Here is a 25,180-nt window from a genome sequence, read left to right on the forward strand (position 1 = left end):
AAACTGATGTGGGAATGATGAGGAAAAGCCAGCCAGCTAAGATCTGGCCCAAGTTAGGTAGTGTGTTTGAACAACAGAAAGTTCACTGTAGTTGGAGAGCAGTGATCAAGAAGAAAGTTGGAGATACAGACAGAGAGATAGTCAGAGGTCAGTTCATATAAGTAGTAACAATATCTAATACTTAGAAAAGAGCTTCCTATGAGCCAAGAACAGTTTTAATGCTTAACATTAACTTATTGAAACATTCATTATCTATAGAGGAAACTGAGAACCTAAGAGACTTGCTCAAAGCCACACAACCAGTAAGTAGCAGAACTGGGAGATAAACCAAGGCTGTCCCAGGAGTGTGTGAGCTTTACCTCTGTTACATTTCTCATCTATATAGGGCATTGTAGCTTTAGAAATGACTAGATTTTATTTCCAGGAAGCACTGAAGGAAGCGCTGAAGGGTTACAGCAAGTGAAAGACATGAGTTGATGAATGTTTTCAAAGTTCCATGTTTGCTATTCTATGTAGATTTGATTGTAGGAGAGCAAGAGTGGCAGCAGGGAGATCATTTAGGAGGTTATTGTGGTCACCTGTGTGTGAAATGGGGCGTGGCAGAAGAGCTGGAGAGAAGTGAATTTGATACATGGAGATGGAGGATTCAGACCAACAAATGGATTGGATGTGGGGTGGTGAGGGCAACAGAGGAATCAAGGATGAGCTGACTTCTGAGATGGTTCCCACCTCTCATTCCCCTTTCCAGCCAATTTAAAAGCCCTTTCTCTATGTTCCCAATGTCCCCTGTGCTGTGACATCTATTATAGCCCATAATAGATGGGCTATAATAGCTATGATAAGTTATTCTTCATTTTTCTTCCCAAGGGGTGTGTAGTTTCAAGAGAGCGTTTTTTTATTTTCTAGCAGAGTTCCTGACACACTGCTAGCACTTAATCAATTTATGTGTTGAGTGAATAAGTGAATGAATAAATAAACAATGTGTGACTACCACAGTGAATGACCTGGCTGGCCATCAGAGTCTAGGCTCCACCACTCCAAGAGCCCAGGAGCTGTCCTCTTCAGCATTTTCAGGAAGTAAACGTTGAAGGTCACAGAGAGGAAAGGACAACGGCATCCAGTGAAGAGGGAAGACATAGAAAGGAGATAGAGAAAAGGAGTTGGTTTGGGTGGGAAGTAATAGGAGGGAATTATAGAGAAAGTAGTGGGAGAACCTTGAGGAACAGGGCAACTATCCCTCCCCTTAAAACAAAGAAAGAACTCATACAAACAGTAGGGAAACAAACAAACACTTAAGGTATAGCTCCTTGATGGTATTTTAAAATAGTAATAATAGCTAACAGTACTGAGTGATTTCTACGTTAGGCCTCGTTCTAAGTATTTTACTTTGTTAACCTTTTTTAATCTTAGCTCTCTGATGAGACAGATGCTTTTACTCTCCCCATTTGGCAAATGAGGAAACTGCAATACCAAAAGATTTAGAGACATAGCTAATGTAGAAGATCATACATCAATTTAGTGATTGAGCCTGGAGGTGAACCCAGGCAATCTGGCTCCACAGTCCATGCTCTCAACCACTGTATTGTACTTTACCCCAAGCATCAAGTTCTTTGCAAATCTGTAATCACTGTTAAGAGATGTCATTAGTTTGGGGCTAATTTCAGAAGCATTTTTACTTTTTCATGTGAGGGGTAAAAATTGAAAATGTAAGATCCATATGAAACAGATTTGCCAAGTTCATAGTGAATCACAGAGCAGTAACTAGTTGAGTCAACACAAGTACTCTTATCTTAAGGTTTTCTCTGTTTATGTCTAGGCATGCAAAAGGTCAATAACTAATGAACACTCTGTCTATTGGTTTCTGGATTTATTTTAATGCATGAAGAGCTCTTTGCTTTAAAAATACCCTTTGTATTGATTCTCTAGCATTGACCCAGTTATTTGGATATTCCTCTAATATTAATAAATGGAGCCATGCACAGTTATTAGTAAATGAATGAACAAGAGAGTGACATTAATACGTGAGAGGGTGATAAATTCCACTATACTCACTCTGACATTTATTTGTCCAAGGTCTGTGTGTGTGTTTGATCAAATTGTGTAGATAGAATTTGCATCATCCTTGCTCTGCAGAATTTATTGGCAGAGAATGAAACATAACTGATCATTCATTGTTCAGAGATTTCTCCCTTACTGTATTCATTTAGACCACAAACTATCTGGTGGGAATAGTGAAATTTTTCTTTTAAAGCAATTATTATATTTTTTTTGAATTTTATTTTATTTATTTTTTTATACAGCAGGTTCTTATTAGTCATCAATTTTATACACATCAGTGTATACATGTCAATCCCAATCTCCCAATTAATCACACCACCACCCCCACCCACTGCTGCTTTCCCCCCTTGGTGTCCATACGTTTGTTCTCTACGTCTGTGTCTCTATTTCTGCCCTGCAAACCGGTTTATCTGTACCATTTTTCTAGGTTCCACATATATGCGTTAATGTACGGTATTTGTTTTTCCCTTTCTGACTTACTTCACTCTGTATGACAGTCTCTAGATTCATCCATGTCTCTACAAATGACCCAATTTCGTTCCTATTTATGGCTGAGTAATATTCCATTGCATATATGTACCACATTTTCTTTATCCATTCGTCCATCGATGGGCATTTAGGTTGCTTCCATGACCTGGCTATTGTACATAGAGCAGCAATGAACATTGGGGTGCATGTGTCTTTTTGAATTATGGTTTTCTCTGGGTATATGCCCAGTAGTGGGATTGCTGGGTCATATGGTAATTCTATTTTTAGTTTTTTAAGGAACCTTCATACTGTTCTCCATAGTGGCTCTATCAATTTACATTCCCACCAACGGTGCAACAGGGTTCCCTTTTCTCCACACCCTCTCCAGCATTTGTTGGTTGCAGATATTCTGATGATGCCCATTCTAACTGGTGTGAGGTGATACCTCATTGTAGTTTTGATTTGCATTTCTCTAATAATTAGTGATGTTGAGCAGCTTTTCGTGTGCCTCTTGGCCATCTGTATGTCCTATTTGGAGAAATGTCTATTTAGGTCTTCTGCCCATTTTTTGATTGGGTTGTTTGTCTTTTTAATATTGAGCTGCATGAGCTGTTTATATAGTTTGGAGATTAATCCTTTGTCTGTTGATTCATTTGCAAATATTTTCTCCCATTCTGAGGGTTGTCTTTTTGTCTTGTTTGTAGTTTCCTTTGCTTTGCAAAAGCTTTGAAGTTTCATTAGGTCCCATTTGTTTATTTTTGTTTTTATTTCCATTACTCTAAGAGGTGGATCAAAAAAGATCTTGCTGAGATTTATGTCAAAGAGTGTTCTTCCTATGTTTTCCTCTAAGAGTTTTAAAGTGTCCGGTCTTACATTAAGGTCCTTAATCCATTTTGTGTTTATTTTTGTGTATGGTGTTAGGGAGTGTTCTAATTTCATTCTTTTACATGTTGCTGTCCAGTTTTCCCAGCACCACTTATTGAAGAGACTGTCTTTTCTCCATTGTATATCCCTGCCTCCTTTTTCATAGATTAGTTGACCATAGGTGCATGGGTTTCTCTCTGGGCTTTCTATCCTGTTCCATTGATCTATATTTCTGTTGTTGTGCCAGTACCATATTGTCTTGATTACTGTAGCTTTGTGGTATAGTCTGAAGTCAGGGAGCCTGATTCCTCCAGCTCCGTTTTTTTCCCTCAAGACTGCTTTGGCTATTTGGGGTCTTTTGTGTCTCCATACACATTTTAAGATTTTTTTGTTCTAGTTCTGTAAAAAATGCCATTGGTAATTTGATAGGGATTGCATTGAATCTGTAGTTTGCTTTGGGTAGTATAGTCATTTTCACAATATTGATTCTTCCTATCCAAGAACATGGAATATCTCTCCATCTGTTGGTATCATCTTTAATTTCTTTCAACAGTGTCTTATAGTTTTCTGCATACAGGTCTTTTGTCTCCCTAGGTAGGTTTATTCCTAGGTATTTTATTCTTTTTGTTGCAGTGGTAAATGGGAGTGTTTCCTTAATTTCTCTTTCAGATTTTTCATCATTAGTGTATAGGAATGCAAGAGATTTCTGTGCATTAATTTTATATCCTGCAACTTTACCAAATTCATTGATTAGCTCTAGTAGTTTTCTGGTGGCATCCTTAGGATTCTCTATGTATAGTATCATGTCATCTGCAAACAATGACAATTTTACTTCTTCTTTTCCAATTTGTATTCCATTTATTTCTATTTCTTCTCTGATTGCCGTGGCTAGGACTTCCAAAACTATGTTGAATAATAGTGGCGAGAGTGGACATACTTCTCTTGTTCCTGATCTTAGAGGAAATGCTTTCAGTTTTTCACCATTGAGAATGATGTTTGCTGTGGGTGTGTCATATATGGCCTCTATTATGTTGAGGTAGGTTCCCTCTATGCCCACTTTCTGGAGAGTTTTTATCATAAATGGGTGTTGAATTTTGTCAGAAGCTTTTTCTGCCTGTATTGAGATGATCATATGGTTTTTCTTCTGCAATTTGTTAATATGGTGTATCACATTGATTGATTTGGTATACTGAAGAATCCTTGCATCCCTGGGATAAATCCCACTTGATCATGCTGTATGATCCTTTTAATGTGTTGTTGAATTCTGTTTGCTAGTATTTTGTTGTGGATTTTTGCATCTATATTCATCAGTGATATTGGCCTGTAATTTTCTTTTTTTCTGGTATCTTTGTCTGCTTTTGGTATCAGGGTGATGGTGGCCTCATAGAATGAGTTTGGGAGTGTTCCTCCCTCTGCAATTTTTTGGAAGAGTTTGAGAAGGATGGGTGTTAGCTCTTCTCTAAATGTTCGATAGTATTCACCTGTGAAGCCATCTGGTCCTGGACTTCGTTTGTTGAAAGATTTTTAATCACAGTTTCAATTTCATTACTTGTGATTGGTCTGTTCATATTTTCTATTTCTTCCTGGTTCAGTCTTGGAAGGTTATACCTTTCTAAGAATTTGTGCCTTTCTTCCAGGTTTTCTATTTTATTGGCATAGAGTTGCTTGTAGTAATCTCTTATAATCCTTTGTATTTCTGCAGTGTCAGTTGTGATTTCTCCTTTTTTATTTCTAATTTTATTGATTTGAGCCCTCTTCCTCTTTTTCTTGATGAGTCTGGCTAATGGTTTATCAATGTTGTTTATCTTCTCAAAGAACCAGCTTTTAGTTTTATTGATCTTTGCTATTGTTTTCTTTGTTTCTATTATTTCTGGTACAATCTTTAAGATTTCTTTCCTTCTGCTAACTTTGGGTTTTTTTGTTCTTCTTTCTCTAGTTCCTTTAGGTGTAAGGTTAGATTGTTTATTTGAGATTTTTCTTGTTTCTTGAGGTAGGCTTGTATTGCTGTAAACTTCCCTCTTAGAACTGCTTTTGCTGCATCCCATAGGTTTTGGATCATCGTGTTTTCATTGTCATTTGTCTCTAGGTATTTTTTGATTTCCTCTTTGATTTCTTCAGTGATCTCTTGGTTATTTAGTAACGTATTATTTAGCCTCCATGTGTTTGTGTTTTTTACGGTTTTTTTCCCCCTGTAATTGATTTCTAATCTCATAGTGTTGTTGTCAGAAAAGATGCTTGATATGATTCCAATTTTCTTAAATTTACTGAGGCTTGATTTGTTACCCCAGATGTGATCTATCCTGGAGAATGTTCCATGCGCACTGGAGAAGAAAGTGTAAACTGCTGTTTTTGGATAGAATGTCCTATAAATATCAGTTAAATCTATCTGGCCTATTGTGCCATTTAAAGCTTGTGTTTCCTGATTAATTTTCTGCTTGGATGATATGTCCATTGGTGTAAGTGAGGTGTTAAAGTCCCCCACTATTATTGTGTTACTGTCGATTTCCTCTTTCTTTTTCTTTTTCTTTTTTTTTTTAACATCTTTATTGGAGTATAATTGCTTTACAATGGTGTGTTAGTTTCTGCTTTATAACAAAGTGAATCAGTTATACATATACATATGTTCCCATATCTCTTCCCTCTCACATCTCCCTCCCTCCCACCCTCCCTATCCCACCCCTCTAGGTGGTCACAAAGCACTGAGCTGATCTCCCTGTGCTATGCAGTTGCTTCCCACTAGCTAGCTATTTTACATTTTGTAGTGTATATATGTCCATGCCACTCTCTCACTTTGTCACAGCTTACCCTTCCCCCTCCCCATATCCTCAAGTCCATTCTCTAGTGGGTCTCTGTCTTTATTCCCATCTTACCACTAGGTTCTTCATGACCTTTTTTTTTTTTTTTCCCCTTAGATTCCATATATATGTGTTAGCATACTCTTTTTGTTTTCCTCTTTCTGACTTACTTCACTCTGTATGACAGACTCTAACTCCATCCACCTCACTATAATAACTCAATTTCATTTCTTTTTATGGCTGAGTAATATTCCATTGTATATATGTGCCACATCTTCTTTATCCATTCATCCGATGATGGACACTTAGATTGCTTCCATGTCTTGGCTATTGTAAATAGAGCTGCAATGAACATTTTGGTACATGACTCTTTTTGAATTCTGGTTTTCTCAGGGTATATGCCCAGTAGTGGGATTGCTGGGTCATATGGTAGTTCTATTTTTAGTTTTTTAAGGAACCTCCATACTGTTCTCCATAGTGGCTGTATCAATTTACATTCCCACCAACAGTGCAAGAAGGTTCCCTTTTCTCCACACCCTCTCCAGCATTTATTGTTTCTAGCTTTTTTGATGATGGCCATTCTGACCTGTGTGAGATGATATCTCATTGTAGTTTTGATTTGCCTTTCTCTAATGATTAATGATGTTGAGCATTCTTTCATGTGTCTTTTGGCCATCTGTATATCTTCTTTGGAGAAATGTCTATTTAGGTCTTCTGCCCATTTTTGGATTGGGTTGTTTGTTTTTTTGTTGTTGAGCTGCATGAGCTGCTTGTAAATCTTGGAGATTAATCCTTTGTCAGTTGCTTCATTTGTAAATATTTTCTCCCATTCTTAGTGTTGTCTTTTTGTCTTGTTTATGGTTTCCTTTGCTGTGCAAAAGCTTTGAAGTTTCATTAGGTCCCACTTGTTTATTTTTGTTTTTATTTCCATTTCTCTAGGAGCTGGGTCAAAAAGGATCTTGCTGTGTGATTTATGTCATAGAGTGTTCTGCCTATGTTTTCTTCTAAGAGTTTGATAGTGTCTGCCCTTACATTAAGGTCCTTAATCCATTTTGAGTTTATTTTTGTGTATGGTGTTAGGGAGTGTTCTAATTTCATACTTTTACATGTACCTGTCCAGTTTTCCCAGCACCACTTATTGAAGAGGCTGTCTTTTCTCCACTGTATATGCTTGCCTCCTTTATCAAAGATAAGGTGACCATATGTGTGTGGGTTTATCTCTGGGCTTTCTATCCTGTTCCATTGATCTATATTTCTGTTGTTGTGCCAGTACCATACTGTCTTGATTACTGTAGCTTTGTAGTATAGTCTGAAGCCAGGGATCCTGATTCCTCCAGCTCCATTTTTCTTTCTCAAGGTTGCTTTGGCTATTCAGGGTCTTTTGTGTTTCCAGGCAAATTGTGAAATTTTTTGTTCTAGTTCTGTGAAAAATGCCAGTGGTAGTTTGATAGGGATTGCATTGAATCTGTAGATTGCTTTGGGTAGTAGAGTCATTTTCACAATGTTGATTCTTCCAATCCAAGAACATGGTATATCTCTCCATCTGTTTGTATCATCTTTAATTTCTTTCATCAGTGTCTTATAATTTTCTTCATATAGATCTTTTGTCTCCTTAGGTAGGTTTATTCCTAGGTATTTTATTCTTTTTGTTGCAGTGGTAAATGGGAGTGTTTTCTTAATTTCTCTTTCAGATTTTTCATCATTCGTGTATAGGAATGCAAGAGATTTCTGTGCATTAATTTTGTATCCTGCTACTTTACCAGATTCATTGATTAGCTCTAGTAGTTTTCTGGTAGCATCTTTAGGATTCTCTATGTATAGTATCATGTCATCTGCAAACAGTGACAGCTTTACTTCTTCTTTTCCGATTTGGATTCCTTTTATTTCTATTTCTTCTCTGATTGCTGTGGCTAAAACTTCCAAAACTATGTTGAATAATAGTGGTGAGAATAGGCAACCTTGTCTTCTTCCTGATCTTAGTGGAAATGGTTTCCGTTTTCACCATTGAGGACGATGTTGGCTGTAGGTTTGTCATATATGGCCTTTATTATGTTGAGGAAAGTTCCCTCTATGCCTACTTTCTTCAGGGCTTTTATCATAAATGGGTGTTGAATTTTGTCGAAAGCTTTCTCTGCATCTATTGAGATGATCATATGGTTTTGCTCCTTCAATTTGTTAATATGGTGTATAACGTTGATTGATTTGCGTATATTGAAGAATCCTTGCATTCCTGGAATAAACCCCACTTGATCATGGTGTATGATCCTTTTAATGTGCTGTTGGATTCTGTTTGCTATTATTTTGTTGAGGATTTTTGCATCTATGTTCATCAGTGATATTGGCCTGTAGTTTTCTTTCTTTGTGACGTCTTTGTCTGGTTTTGGTATCAGGGTGATGGTGGCCTCATAGAATGAGTTGTGGAGTGTTCCTCCCTCTGCAATATTTTGGAAGAGTTTGAGAAGGGTAGGTGTTAGCTCTTCTCTAAATGTTTGATAGAATTCGCCTGTGAAGGCATCTGGTCCTGGGCTTTTGTTTGTTGGAAGATTTTTAATCACAGTTTCAATTTCATTACTTGTGATTGGTCTGTTCATATTTTCTATTTCTTCCTGGTTCAGTCTCGGCAGGTTGTGCATTTCTAAGAATTTGTCCATTTCTTCCAGGTTGTCCATTTTATTGGCATAGAGTTGCTTGTAGTAATCTCTCATGATCCTTTATATTTCTGCAGTGTCAGTTGTTACTTCTCCTTTTTCATTTCTAATTCTATTGATTTGAATCTTCTCCCTTTTTTTCTTGATGAGTCTGGCTAATGGTTTGTCAATTTTGTTTGTCTTCTCAAAGAATCAGCTTTTAGTTTTATTGATCTTTGCTATTGTTTCCTTCATTTCTTTTTCATTTATTTCTAATCTGATCTTTATGATTTCTTTCCTTCTGCTAACTTTGGGGTTTTTTTGTTCTTCTTTCTCTAAGATTTCCTCTTTTAGAGTTGTTAGCAGTTGCCGTATGTATTGAGGTGCTCCTATGTTGTGTGCATGTATATTTATAATTGTTATAGCTTTTCTTGGCTTGGTCCCTTGGTCATTATGTAGTGTCCTTCCTTGTCTCTTGTAACATTCTTTATTTTAAAGTCTATTTTATCTGATATGAGTATTGCTACTCCAGCTTTCTTTGGATTTCCATTTGCATGGAATATCTTTTTCCATTCCCTCACTTTCAGTCTGAATGTGTCCCTAGGTCTGTAGTGGGTCTCTCGTAGACAGCATATATATGGGTCTTGTTTTTGTATCCATTCGGCAAGCCTGTGTCTTTTGGTTGGAGCATTTAATCCATTCATGTTTAAGGTAATTATTGATATGTATGTTCTTATTACCATTTTCTTAATTGTTTTGGGTTTGTTTTTGTAGGTCCTTTTCTTCTCTTGTGTTTCCCACTTAGAGAAGTTCCTTTAGCATTTGTTGTAGAGCTGGTTTGGTAGTGCTGAATTCTCTTAGCTTTTGCTTGTCTGTAAAACTTTTGATTTCTCCTTTGAATCTGAATGAGATCCTTGCTGGGTAGAGTAATCTTGGTTGTAGGTGCTTCTCTTTCATTACTTTAAGTATATCATGCCACTCCCTCCTGGCTTGTAGAGTTTCTGCTGAGAAATCGACTGTTAACCTTATGGGAGTTCCCTTGTATGTTGTCATTTTTCCCTTGCTGCTTTCAATAATTTTTCTTTGTCTTTAATTTTTGCCACTTTGATTACTATGTGTCTTGCCGTGTTTCTCCTTGGGTTTATCCTGTATGGGACTCTGCACTTCCTGGACTTGGGTGGCTATTTCCTTTTCCATGTTAGGGAAGTTTTTGACTATAATCTCTTCAGATATTTTCTCAGGTCATTTCTCTCTTCTCCTTCTGGGACCCCTGTAATGAGAATGTTGTTGCGTTTAATGTTGTCCCAGAGGTCTCTTAGGCTGTCTTCATTTCTTTTCATTCTTTATTCTTTAATCTGTTCTGCAGCAGTGAATTCCACCATTCTGTCTTCCAGGTCACTTATCCGTTCTTCTGCCTCAGTTATTCTGCTATTGATTCCTTGTAGTGTATTTTTCATTTCAGTTGTGTTGTTCATCTCTGTTCATTTCTTCTTTAATTCTTCAGATCTTTGTTAAACATTTCTTACATCTTCTCGATCTTTGCCTCCATTCTTTTTCCGAGGTCCTGGATCATCCTCACTATCATTATTCTGAATTCCTTTTCTGGAAGGTTGCCTATCTCCACTTCATTTAGTTGTTTTTCTTGAGTTTTATCTTTTTCCTTCATCCGGTACATAGCCCTCTGCCTTTGCATCTTGTCTATCTTTCTGTGAATGTGGTTTTTGTTCCACAGGCTGCAGGATTGTAGTTCTTCTTGCTTCTGCTGTCTGCCCTCTGGTGGATGAAGCTATCTAAGAGGCTTGTGCAAGTTTCCTGATGGGAGGGACTGGTGGTGGGTAGAGCTAGCTGTTGCTTTGGTGGGCAGAGCTCAGTAAAACTTTAATCCACTCGTCTGCTGATGGGTAGGGCTGGGTTCCCTGCCTGTTGGTTGTTTGGCCTACGGCAACCCAACACTGTATCCTACCCAGGCTCTTTGGTGGGGCTAATGGCAGACTCTGGGAGGGCTCACGCCAAGGAGTATTTCCCAGAACTTCTGCTGCCAGTGTCCTTGTCCTCATGGTAAGACACAGCCACCCCCCGCCTCTGCAGAAGACCCTCCAACACTAGCAGGTAGGTCTGGTTCAGTCTCCTATGGGGTCACTGCTCCTTCCCCTGGGTCCCAATGAGCACACTACTTTGTGTGTGCCCTCCAAGAGTGGAGTCTCTGTTTCCCCCAGTCCTGTCAAAATCCTGCAATCAAATCCCACTAGCTTTCAAAGTCAGATTCTCTAGGAATTCCTCCTCCTGTTGCCGGATCCCCAGATTGGGAAGCCTGACGTGGGGCTCAGAACCTTCACTCCAGTGGGTGGACTTCTGTGGTATAAGTATTCTCCAGTTTGTGAGTCACCCACCCAGCAGTTATGGCATTTGATTTTATCGTGATTGCTCCCCTCCTACCATCTCATTGTGTCTTCTCCTTTGTCTTTGGAGTGGGGTATATTTTTTGGTGAGTTCCAGTGTCTTCCTGTTGATGATTGTTCAGCAGTTAGTTGTGATTCTGGTGTTCTTGTAAGAGGGAGTGAGAGCACGTCCTTCTACTCCGCCATCTTGAACCAGTCTCTCCGGGAATAGTGAATTTTTGTTAGCATTCATTTTTATTTCTTGCGTTGTCAGAGTTTCAGACAAGTTCTTGCAGGTAGCAGTTTTTTTTTTTTTTTTTTTTTTTAGCTTGCATAGTTGGTAAACATTATCCTGTGAACTAAATTTCTAAATTTCTACTAAATTTCTCTCTTAAAATATTTAGATTTGGTAAACTTAGTTCTTGTTACCCAGTGCATTATGACCCAAGATTTCATACACAAAAGTCTTGGCCACACAGCTTTTTGTTAATCCTGTTGTTAAGATGGGATTCTACATGAACATTTATTTACATCCAACTGAAGCTTTTAATTTTCTTGTTTAATTTTCTTGTATCTGTAAACATCCAGAACAATAAATAACCCTTGGGAAATTGCCTGCTGATGTAAGTTTGTTCTAATATATTTTTTCCTTACAGCACAGTTATTGAGTAATGCTCTAAGTGTCAGAAACCTCCCAATCAGATAGATAGAGGTGGATCTCATATCTGCCCCTATACCTCTAAAATTGTGAAAAGAACTGTAATTTAGTAATAAATATTAAGGAATTGAAAGTCACTTATCTTAAACTCATTTTAAAAGAAATCATAAAGGGTCTTATAATTTATATCATAATTGATGTTGATGGTAAAGATGTTTATTCTCCATTTAAAAAGCAATCTTTTATTTGTGAAGTTAATATTCTATAATTCTTCAGGAAGGAAGATGGGATTTCCTAGAACATATGATGAATATAAATTAGGAGATTTTTAGTTCATAAAATTTTCACCCCTTCATTTCTCAGGACCCCTTTTCTTGGCAAAAAAGTACAAAATATCTTTTTGTTGTCTTCATCTCCCTAATGGGATCTAATCTTTTTGAAGTTAAACTTCATTCCTTAGCATCTGTATCATTTCTAATGCATGTCCATTTTGAGATGTGTGTTACTAATGCCTTTAAGCACTAATACACCAAGTGTTAGATACATATCATTTTGTTGATTAACATTATTTCACTCCACCTAGAGGCTACTGTTACTATTCATCATATTTGCATGAACTGGGAGTTCCTTGTGCACTAATGATAATTTCTATTCTTATTACCAACACATTGTCTACCCAACTAGTAGAGACTGGAAGATGGGGGAAAAAGGGAGAGGAGAGGTATAGATTCCTATAAGAGTGAAAGAATGTGGGTTTTTTGCATGTAATGGTATTAAATTGTAGTCAATGTGTTCCTTCTCATTAAAAGTTTAAGGGCTTAAACAGAAAGGCATTCTGTAGATGGATACTTTAGAAGGTTAGGTGAACAGACACTAACTTCCCCCCCACCCCACCCCGCCTAGGCCAGGATATAATCTAGAGGTAATGTTTCACTGCAAAGTGATTGCAGCTGGATTTCTCATTACAATGAAAGTCTTTGGTTCAAACACTGAACCAAAGAGCGTTCTTCAAGTGCTGGACTTCCCCCTGTTTTACTGAAGTATGTTTTAAAATTTTAAAGTCTACTGAAGTATGTTTTAAAATTTTCACTTCCCCTTTGAGTTGTTTTCATTTCCTCTAAGGTAATGTGGCAGTTAACTTAATCATTTTTCTTCTTCTGACCTGTAGACTTAAATTTGTTTTTTAACTGTTCTTCCTAACATTGGTCCAGTCTTTTAAATCTGCATTGCTTAAGTCTGGTCTTCTCTTGCCCTTGATTCCTTGCCTTCCTACACTTGCCTTATTTTATCACTTATTTTGTTCATGTTAAACAATAAGTTACAAATACTTTAAAATGAATACCATATTTTTAGCACATAAAAAAATAAGCATTATTAATCCCTGTCTTTGTTATAAAACATTACTGAAATTGTGTACTATTCTCTGTATATAAAATCATTCTAATTATTTCACATATTGAGGATGTAACCAACCCCCTGTAATGGTTCTTATCCATTCACATATTTAATAGACTCAGTTTGTTAATTTAGTATTTTCTCTTTCCTCTAGTCAAAGTGGAAAAAAGCCCACCTGTTAAGGGCTCCCTCTCTGGAAAAGTCAACCTACCTTGTCATTTTTCAACCATGCCTACCTTACCACCCAGTTACAACACCACCAGCGAATTTCTCCGAATCAAATGGTCTAAGATTGAATTGGACAAGAGTGGAAAAGATTTAAAGGAGACTACTGTTCTAGTGGCCCAAAATGGGAATATCAAGATTGGTCAGGGCTACAAAGGGAGAGTGTCGGTGCCTACACATCCCGAGGACGTGGGCGATGCCTCACTCACCATGGTCAAACTGCTGGCCAGTGATGCAGGCCTCTACCGCTGCGACGTCATGTATGGGATTGAAGACACACAGGACACGGTGTCATTGGCTGTGGAGGGTAAGGCTTTGGGAATCTAGAAGAAGGTAGTATAACATGATACCTGGTTCAGAAGTGTGGTGAAACAATATTCAAAAGTAGCCATTGCTCAGGGTTTGGACGAGGGGAAAAACATCAATCAACCCAAAAGTCCATGTCTTTCACCAAAAATGAACTGTTATTTGTTCAGGAATCAAGGAAGGTGACTTTATACTAGATATAATGAATACCTCAAGACATGGTTTATAGCTCAAGAATCATTACTTCATTATTGAGACCTATCAGTGGTTATTTTTTAAGACTGTAAAGACTGTTCTACATTTTGTTTTAATTTTTACATATGTGTATATGTGCATATACATGCATACACATACACATACACACATACAGATATATACATACACACACACAGGAAAAAACCCCTTTCCTCCTTTTTCTCACTCTCCTAGGATGATTAGTAAAATCTTTGAATTTGCTTTTAAGAAATATAAATAATATCTTAACTTACATTGAAGAAATAAGGCACCTAATAAGTACCATGGTCTATATCATAGTGCTTTGAAAAGGCTAGGATTCAATAAACAGTTGAATTGGATCAAAACAAGAACTCAGTGAATTTTTTTTAAGGTCAATGCACTGGTTGTTATCCACTGTCTTGCAATGAGACATTTTAGTTTTAGCCCATGTTCAGTGGTGGTTTGTATGTCATTTGAATTTAAGTTAGGAGACAAAGCAAAGAAAAATTGCTTTAATTGGGTACACACATAATGCCATAGCTCTTGGAAGAAAAATATTTTGGCAAGTTATTAAGCAAAATTCTAATACCCAGACATGATGGAACAGATTTTTCTTCCAACCCTCCACTTCCCTATAAAATATTTACCTTTCAGAAATATATACAAAGGGTTTTATTAAAACTCTTTCTTGTGTAGCCAAAAGGAAATATTTTGAATTTCAGATGTGACAGATTAATTTTCTGAACATCCTTTTCCATTCAGATTCTATCGCTCCCTTCTATAAATCTATTTTTATGTTTTCCAGGCATCCACTAAACACCCTGGGCTCTTTGCTCTTTTAACCTTTTTATCATTTACTTTGGTTTGTCTAGTATTGTTTTTTCTACTGATCACTCTCTTCCTCTTTTTGTATAATGTAACATACTATATATATATATATATATATATATATATATATATATATATGGTGTTAGATACACATTGCATATAAATTTATATATACATATATGTTTTTAAAATCCCACAAGAAGTTTACAACTTCTTACAATTTTCATCATTAAAGAATTAGCAGTGGATTTGCCCCTTGCCCCCTTTGAAACAATGAAAATCCTCCACTTAATCTCCTTAGCCCCATGAGGTCTTCAAATTATCCCAGCAATTGCAGATACTTATACAGCCTGGTATTCCCTGCCTTGGTCATGGAGGCCCCTTTGTGCCCCCTTACTGCCAATCTTCAGTGCACATGGAAGATTTTTAATTACCAAGAAGGCTATTTGAAGCTTTGATCAACATAAGACTAATTTAAAACCATTCAAAGTCTGGCTTAAACCTTAGAGATCATTATAAACTATCTTTCATACTTACTAGATAGTACCATATATACTTCCTGGCAATTTTAGAGTCATTCTACAAAGCTACAGATTTTATGAAAGGCATTTGATCAGTTTTTTCTTAGCAATATCAGAAATGGGAAAATGAATGTTAGTTGTCAGTGCATCTACTTGGTGCCTCTGCAGGTCTTTCTGTATTGACACTGATCAAAGGTTCTTATCTATGACATGGCTAGTCTGTTCCCCGTAGATACTTTATTGGCACATACCTGTTTTGGAAGAGAGAGACAATCTAAGGATAGGCATGTGGGAGACAGTCTTATAGCTAGAAGTCAGGCTGTAAGAGAGAGAGAAAGAGAGAGAGAGAGAAAGAGACTTGTTGTCTACTCCAGGAAATTACTAGGAATAAAAGGAGAGTGGAAGATACCTTGGAAACCAAAATTAATTCCGCCTAACAAAAAAGTGGTCTTAAATGATATGACTTAATAAAATCTCATCCATAAGACCCAGTTACCCCAATTTCTATTTTACAGTGACTTCCTAGGCACATTAGCTTGACTCACTTTGCTCTTTTATGAAAATGAGTCACCATATTTACTCCAGTTAAAAATGGAGATGCTCTTGCTAAAGTAGGAGAAGAGGACCAGAGCTCCACCCCTTCAGCTGCTCTTTCCTCAGGGCTTTGACAATTCTTTGAGCCCTGAAACACAGTTCAAGAACCACTAGTTTATGTAACTCCTAAAATACAACAAAGTGGAATTTGAGGCACATATCTGGATGCCTGGCTTCTGCCCATGGGAGTCTGGAGAATTTTATTTCAGGCCTCCTTTGGGATAAAAATCATACATCTTACCTGTCAAAGTGGAGACCCTAAATTATAAATATGATAAACATTTATCACAGCAGCCTATCTGACATTTTAAAATTCTTTATCTAATTTGACCTTCCTATCAATCAAATAACCTAAGCAATATTAGTTATACTTTATGAAGGGGAAAATTAAGACTTATATATGATTAAGGAGCAAATTAGGGATTGGAACAGGCCTTCTCACTCATACCTAGTCCAGCGTCTTTTCCATTTTAGTATATTGTCTCTGAAAGTAAATATTACAATGTTTCATGTTTGTAGGAAGTGGTGCTGGTGAAGGCTCCATGTGCTTCTATTGAGTTGGCCCTGAGTAAAAACATGAAGTAGGAGAAGTTGATCTTGTGGCCCCCTTAACTCTGTATCTCTTGCAGCACCTACTCCATTTAATTGTCCAAGGTTCCCATAATAGCCTGAATACTACCTGCAATTAGGACAACTAGTCACCATTTGGGATTTAGTGGCTTAAATCTTTTTTTTTTTTAGATTGTTTACATGGGAACAGAAAATTCTTGAAACTCTAATGGAGCAGAATAGGACACCTAAGGGAACAACATTTCTGGGGCTCCTCAGATCACCATAATTTTGCATAATGCTACATAAAATAAAGTAAAAATAAAGAAGTATCATGAGGTTATTACCGAGTTAGCAAGTAATTTGACGTATTACTCCAACGAGAAACTGCACAGTATGGTGAGAGACTTGAACTTGCCCATAATTGTTTGCTGCTATCTTTGCAGGGGTTGTGTTTCACTACAGGGCAGCGACCAGCAGGTACAGTCTGAATTTTGAGATGGCACGGAAGGCTTGTTTGGATGTTGGGGCTGTCATAGCAACCCCAGAGCAGCTGTATGCCGCCTATGAAGATGGATTTGAGCAATGTGACGCAGGCTGGCTGTCTGATCAGAGTGTTAGGTGAGCGGTCTGGGGGCCACCAGCTTTAATTCATCTATTTGGAGCGAGAATAAAGTGCTACCTACTAGTCCTTTATTTCCCCAGGTATCCCATCCGGACTCCCCGAGAAGGCTGTTATGGAGATATGATGGGGAAGGAAGGAGTCAGGACCTACGGACTCCGTGCTACTCATGAAACTTATGATGTGTATTGTTACGTGGACCATCTGGATGGTAAGATGTTCAAATTTCTATAACTTCATTTGACCTAAGAAAATTGAGGAAAGACTGGGAGCACGTGGGGATAGAGCAAGTCTTCATGCTTGTTTGGATTCCAAACAGCAACATTTAGTTTAAATAACCGTATGATTCTGTGGTGAAATAAGCTTAAATTAAAGTGGAAAGAGAACGAGGGCTGTGTAAATGGTTATGTAGGTTTGAAATGTCTTTAGTTAATGGCAGGTTTGCTTTCAGTCATGCTGCCATTGGCCTGTTTCCAATACACTTTTAGAGCATTAAGAATAGAAACCTGTAAGGGTGGTACCTATTCTTGTAAGAACTTCAGGTAAAATCCTGTGATGACAAACCACTGTGAATCCAAGTGCTGATAAACACCCCGAAGTGCGGCTGAGTAAGGCAAACTAGCCCAGGAAGGATTTTCATGGTTTGCTTCTCCTCGTGTTCACTTTGCTACACTAATATTTAGAGCAATCATTCATTCATTCAACCAATGAACACATTAAAAGAAAACACCTACTGTGTGATAGTTACTCTGCTCGTGGTTAGGACTATGAAGCCAAGTAAGATATAAGCCTCGCTTTAGAGATGCTTAGAGTTTGATTGATTCTGGCACTACCATTTCTCACTTAGCATGAGTTAGATTCTTAGAGACAAGTTTGAGTTCTCTTGTGGCGATGTTATCTAAGGACACAGTGCAGTTTTATTATAAGAATAGAAATTTCTGTGACTTTTGAAATGGAATTTCATTTGTAGCAACAGGTATCTTAGAAGCCTAAATATATAAATAGAAGTATTGCATTGAGTTATACTTTTAATTTTGGCTGGCTCCACAAGAAAAGAATGATCTCAATTTTCTTATGTGTAAGATAAGGAAGTAGGACTAGATAATTTCCATAGTCCCTTCCAACATTAAAATTCTATGATTCTATGAATTGAAAAAACAACCTCAGAGCCTGAAAGCTAGAAAATAAGCCGCTTATATTTGCCTAATGCCCTAAATTTGAATAGGACGGCCTGCTTCCAAGAAAGCTGCTAAGTGTGGTTCTCTAGCATCTTAACATTCTTATTATAACTATTATTTAAGACTGATAAATGTGTTTTCTAAACCATAACTTTGATTCTAACAATTTCCATTTTTTACAAGGACAAAGGGAAAAGATATGTAAAATCCATGCTATGAGATATAGATAGATATAGCTTAGCTCCTTCCTTTAAATTTAATTTTATTTTAAATTTAGTTAACTTTTTTCATAGAATAGGAGCTGGTCGGTAGGGGAATCTGGTTCTAGGAAATAAATTTGGTTATTTGGTTATTCCATCTCAGTAAGATGGAAATTTGTATTCAAATTCACTAAGATGGAATATGTTTTATCACTGTGGTTCTCCTTTGGAATAATATCTATTAGAGTGATAGTTATAAAAATTTCTGGAACACTGGTAATGCTGGAACTAAACCAGAGATAGTTTTTGAAAAAGTATACATAACTTCTAATTACCTAAAAGATCTTTACCAAATATAATTGAAATGTGGTTTTCAAGTATAAATCCGTGGCCAATTTGATCCCAGTATGAATAAGCATCACAAGCCAGACTCCTTGATGGAAAGACAGGCTTAAGTATTTACAATGCTACTGGAAGCAGCACCTAGGGGCCCCTCTGCATGTCTCTTCTTCAGTCTTATCCTGATGGAGCTACTGAAACCCCAGTCTCTAAGGCTGCAGAATCCCTAACTTCTTTGAAGCCCAGAGGACTTTCTGCTTCTGCAGAAGTTCCAGAAATTCCAGGCCCTGTACAAATTCTGTGTGAGATACTTTTGACAGGTCTTGGTGGTAAAAGCCCTACCAAGGATTCCTAGCCACATTGTACCCATTGAGAGCTGGCTTCCCAAAATCTCTTCAGAGGATCATAACTAGTGTTCAGGGAAAATTGAACTCTGTCAGAAGAGTCATTCTGAGGATGTATGCGTACACCACAATGAGAAGGATTTATTAGTCATACAGGAATTCTTCTCCACCTCCATAAACATCGCCGCTTCTAGTGCAACTGGTATTGTTCAAACCAGTCTCTCCTCCAGTGTAACCCAACTGTATTTCATACAGTTGTATATTTACTTGGGATAAATGTTCCACATATTTGATAACTGAAAACTTGTAATGTGTAATATAGCATAACTTTAGTTGGATTATTTATACCAAAACAACAGAATTTGAACTTTTTTGTCTTATCACATAACAGCTGGAAGAAAAAGATAAAAGAATAAGTATAAATAGGAATTCAAGCACTGGCTGAAATTTGTGTCAGCAGAGTAACAAGACGCCCTGACATGGGCAACCTTGGTAACCTATTGCCTCTCCTTCTCTGGCCTATATTTTCTATGTTAGCCCTACCCTTTGGCTTTTCTTTCACCTGGAACAACTACCACCCTACTATTCCAATTCCCTGACCTTCACACAAGCTTCCCAGCACTTGGATGTGTCTGTACTATGGGCTCTCACACTGATCCCATATCCCCTTCCTAAGTCCTAGTTGGTCTCTCTCACCTTTACCATCTCCAATCTTTGAATGTGTGACTATAATCACCCTCCTGCAAATGTTTGCTTATTCCTCCATCTCTCCTACTAGACCATGGATTCTGGGAGGGAAGGAATCATGTGTATCCCCACTATGTCCTTGGCACATAGTAGGTTCTCCATAGATTGAGTTGAATAAAATGAGTGAATTAATAAATTAACCTCCAAACTAAGTGCCCACTCTACTCACATCACTTTACACTTGCCCTTTGGATAACTTCACACAACTCCGGGCTTCATCACAATTCTACTTCCCAGTTTTTCATTGCTCCAATGCCCTTACTGGTTCATTTAATTTCACTTTTGCTCTTTTGTATGTAAATAAGTCAAATGCCTTGTGGGATGAACAGGGCACAAAGAGACACCAAGCAAACAAAAAAAATGAAAAATGATAATTTTTAGTTTTGCATGTCTAGCCCTGAACTCTCTTCTGAATTCCATACCCACAGTTCTAGTTTGTGAATCATTTTTTTTAAATAAATTTATTTATTTATTATTATTATTTTTTTTGGCTGCACTGGGTCTTCGTTGCCGCACAAGGGCTTTTCTCTAGTTGGGGCAAGCGAGGCTACTCTTCATTGCGGTGCACGGGCTTCTCATCGCAGTGGCCTCTCTTGTTGCGGAGCACGGGCCCTAGGCGCACGGGCTTCAGTAGTTGTGGCACACGGGCTCAGTGGTTGTGGCTCTGGGGCTCTAGAGCACAGGCTCAGTAGTTGTGGCGCAAGGGCTTAGCTGCTCCGCGGCATGTGGGATCTTCCCAGACCAGGGCTCGAACCTGTGTCTCCTGCATTGGCATGCAGATTCTTAACCACTGCGCCACCAGGGACGTCCCTGTGAATCATTTGTGTGTCTCATCTCTGGTTTTCTGTTTTATCTCACAAATAATCCCCAAGCCTTTAACAGTTCTTCAGGGGACCTGTTTTATGACCATCAATGCACGTAAACACCATGGCCATATCATTCCCCTACTCAGCGTTGTGTAGTGTGAATTTCCTGTTGCCTTCCTCCTCAGGCAAACTCTGCCTGACCTGCAAAGCCCCTCCGTCCCTGGCTTGGGAGTAACCTATTCAACTGTGTTTCCCTCTCTTCAATATGATGCTACATATGCGCATCAGTCATCCACAGACCCTCTGCTACCTCCTGCCAGCAGTTCTGCTTTGATCCTCTCTGAAAACACAAGCCTCTCACCTTTCCAGCATTTTACTCTTCCCTCTGCCTATGAACAGACTGCCTCCAAGAGCCCATCTTTACCTCTTCCAGCTCACACTGACATTTCCTGATTCTGAACTCCCACTTTTCTTAGAGTTAGTTCCACATATCTGGTGCTTAATTCTTCTCTGGTTGTTTTATATTCATCAGACACAAACTATTACTTGTTATTTTTGTTTCGAAAAACTTCTGTAAGCTCCTGATAGAGATAAGGCCATAGTCATCTTCTGTAACTCTCCCAACCACAATGAAGAACCTATTCCAGTAATAGACACATAATAGTTACTCAAGAACTACTTGGTGGTAATTGCAGTATTTCTCCAGACTTTGTCTCTTTCAGAGGCTGTCTCCACCATGCTACCATTTCTACAGTACTTGAAAAAAATGCCAAGCTTTGTCCACCAAACTTACTAAAGATTTTTTTTTTTAATTGGATCACCATGATACTAGTTTTTTTTCTCTTTGAATTTCTCCTCTCACTCTTTTCTGTGGTGTCTCTTAGAAATAATTACTTCCTAGAGACACTCTTTTCTCCTTTCCAGCCTCTCACAGTCATTGCCTTTTCTTGCCTTCCCTGCCAATTGTCCTCTCTGGCACTGGTTCCTTTGTCCCTATTCACAAATTACAGGTTTATTTTTCTACTGCTTCCTCATGTCAAAATCCATGATAGCTCTATCACCTCTATGACTTGTCTAATGCCTCCATGTCATGCTTGTGTCTGACCTAGAACCAAAAACAACCTTTCCTTTTTCTCTTAATGAGCTCCTTTAGATATGAAAAGCTAAAAATTTAGGTAAAAGCCTGAATGCCATTAAACATGTCCTAGAGCAAGGCTTAGTTCCAGCTTCTTTAGAGTCTTTGATAGGATCAAAATCAGATATATCAAATCTGGAAACTGTGTGATTTCCTGCCTGTGGATGCTCAGATTGACTTAATTTTAATGGAATTTACAGCATGTAATCTACAGAGCGCTTCACCAATGGGAGTTATTTAAGAATTAGTGATAACTGGGTTTATTCAGTTAAAAAGCCCCATGTCAGCTAGAATAGCTTCCTGTACACTCTGGTTCAGCACACGGGTTCAAATATTGATTTTGGATTATAGAACCTCTCCACATTGGTTGAGGGTGGTGCTAGAAGATGCTGAAACTTTTTAGTTATTCTCTGTAGAACTCACAGAATCATAGATCACAGTTATGGCTGTGGGTTCCCAAATAGACTTTAGATATTAACGCACCTTGCTAAGGGTTTGAAACTGAACTTGGAGTTGTTTTTGTTTAAGTGTTTGAATGGTCTAGCTAAGAGCCACTGAGGAAGGTGACCAGGCATGGCACCCTGCAGCACCTGTGGAAAATGCGTCCTCATTCAGTATGGTGACTTGAATAGATTAACTGTGAGGTAGCTCCATAGGTAGGGTAAGGAAAGAAACTATTTATTGTATGGTTGCATTGCCATTTAACTTAATTCTCACAAAAACCTTGACAGGCATTTATTTAAAACCTTTATTTTTACACATAAGGAAACTAAGGCACAGAGGTTAAGTGACTGGATATACCCTTTTTCCTGTTCTACTGTAGTAACTTTTCAGGACCACCAAAGATTCCCCAGTAGAGCAACAGGCAGTCTTACAAACCAAGAGGATGTAAAGTGCTCTTAAAGCTCCCCCAAATCTCTGATTTCTCACATAAAAATATCCTAATTCTTATTTGAGTAATGATTGCATTCCTGTTTGGATTGCAGTGATTGGAATTGCTGGGTTAAATGATAACTCTATTTTTCACTTTTTGAGGAACTGTTTTAAAATTCTTACCAGCAGTACATTAGGGTCCTGATTCTTTCATTCTTGCCAACATTTGTTTTCACCTGACTTTTTGATTATAACCATCCTAATGTGTGTACAATGCTATCTCATTCTGGTTTTGATTTGTTTTTCCCTGATAGCTAATTATGTTGAGCAACTTTTCCTTTATGACTATTGGCCGTTTACATATTTTCTTGGAGAAATACCTATTCAGAACCTTTGCCCATTTTAAACTGGGTATTTGTCTTTGTGTTATTGGGTTGTGAGAGTTCTTTGTATACTCTAGATTCAAGAGAGTCTATTCAGATACATGATTTGTAAATATTTTCTCCCATTCACCGATCTGCATTTTTACTTTTTCAATGGGATCCTTTGACACACAAAGTTTTTAATTTTGATGAAGTCCAATATCTACTTTTTCTTTGATAGTTTGTGCCTTTGGTGCCATATCTAAGAACATATTACCAAATCCCGAGTCATGAAGACTTACTTCTGTGTTTGCTTCTAAGAATTGTAGAAGTTTTAAGTTTTACTTTTATTTTTATCTATTTTGAGTTATTTTTTGTATATGGCATAAGGTAAGAGTCCAAATCCATTCTTTGGTATGTGGATATTCAGTTATTCCAGAACTATTTGCTAAAAAGACTATTCTTTCCTCATTTAAGGGCCTTGGCACCCTGTTTAAAATCAGTTGATCATAGATATATGGTTTAATTTCTGGACTCTCATTGATCTATATGTCTATACTTATGTCAGTGCCACATTGTGTGGAATACTATTGCTTTGTAGTAAATTTTGAAATTGGAAAATATGAGACCTCCAACTGTGTTCTTCTTTTTCAAAATTGTTTTACCTCTTCTGGGCCCCTTGAGTTCCCATATGATTTTTAAGATCAGCTTGTCAATGTCTACAAAGAAGCCAGGTGAGAGTGAACTGAATCTCCAGATCAATTTGAGGTGTATTGTCATCTTAACAATATTAAGTCTTCTGATCCATAAACACGTGATTTTTTTCCCATCTTTTTTTTAGATTCTCTTTACTTTCAACAATGTTTTATAGATTTTATAGCTTTCAGGTATAAGTTTTGCTGTACTTTTGTTAAATTTAATCCTAAATATTTTATTCTTTTTGATGCAAATGCAAATGGAATTTTCTTTATTTCTTTTTCTGATTGTTCATTGGAAGTGTATAGAAATACAATTGATTTTTGTATATTGGTCTTATGTATTGTATCCTACAACCTTGCTGAAATTGCTTATTAGTTCTAATAGTTTTTTTAATGGAATCCTTAGGATTTTCTATATACAGTCCCTTTTATTTTATAATGTTACCTTAAATAAGCAGAAAGTAGAAATGTCTTGACATAAAACCCTTGAAACATGTGACAGTCATTTGCTTTAAGGTTTTGATATCAATTTCTGGAATTCTAAGTTGGAAGAGCTTCTTTGGAAATACAGTGGTCATTTAACTCTCAGCTGTGAAAAGTAAAAAAAAACTAGGCTGATTCTCCTGTGTTGACCTGCAGCCATACTGAGCCCGTCAAACCAAATAACACATTCAATCTCATATATTTTGAAGACTCAGACATCCGGAAATGTTTTAGAACCTCCTTCTCACTCTAATTAAAATCTTACTGCTCTGTCATTGGGAAAGAATGAGATCCGACATCCTGCAAACCATAAAAATATGTTTAAATTTTAGTGGGATTTCCTGTGTCTTTAAACCTTTCAAATGACATATATAAGATCTGGTGTAATAACACATTGACAAATATGTGGATTCCCTTTCCCATGAATATGATCTGATTTAGAGAATGTTAACTGACTATCACAGCTGACTGATGACAATTCTCTAAAATTAATTAGAGGTTAAAATTTTCAAAACCCAGTGTCTATGCTTTAAGCCACATCATGCGTCTACTTCAGCCTAAAACAAGTGAGAAATCTGAAATGTGCTGACCTGGCTTTCCAGTCTCATTACCCCTCAAATGAGAAACATTGCCAGCCTAACACTAGAATTGGATGAAGTTACCTTGGCAACCCCAGAAGTTTTCTTGTCACTGTTAACAGAAGGTTTGTTTCTGTACAGGTTAAAGGATCAGATCTTAGAGGGAATTGACATGCTGTTGAATTACCTACAAATATTGGCTGTCAAGAGATTATATAGTAGTGTAGGTTAGCTGTTAACCAGCCATGTACAGCTGATGGATTTCGTGATCCAGGATAATGAGTATTAGTCTTTATTGCTTTGATCTTGTATATATAGACATGGGCAAAAAAG

General features: G+C 37.5%; 1 protein-coding gene across 5 annotated transcripts in view; it reads left to right on the forward strand.

The window, feature by feature from the left end:
• VCAN (versican) overlaps positions 1 to 25,180 on the forward strand; it is a 116,122-nt gene that overhangs the window by 13,551 nt on the left and 77,391 nt on the right. For all 5 annotated transcript variants that reach the window (XM_059916714.1, XM_059916717.1, XM_059916718.1 and 2 more), the window contains exons 3-5: positions 13,398 to 13,775; positions 16,929 to 17,103; positions 17,188 to 17,315. In XM_059916714.1, the coding sequence (XP_059772697.1) occupies positions 13,398 to 13,775; positions 16,929 to 17,103; positions 17,188 to 17,315 (681 nt within the window). The remainder of the gene's footprint in view (positions 1 to 13,397; positions 13,776 to 16,928; positions 17,104 to 17,187; positions 17,316 to 25,180) is intronic.

This window comes from Balaenoptera ricei, chromosome 3 (genome assembly GCF_028023285.1).
Source record: "Balaenoptera ricei isolate mBalRic1 chromosome 3, mBalRic1.hap2, whole genome shotgun sequence".
NCBI classification, from domain to species: Eukaryota; Metazoa; Chordata; class Mammalia; order Artiodactyla; family Balaenopteridae; genus Balaenoptera; species Balaenoptera ricei.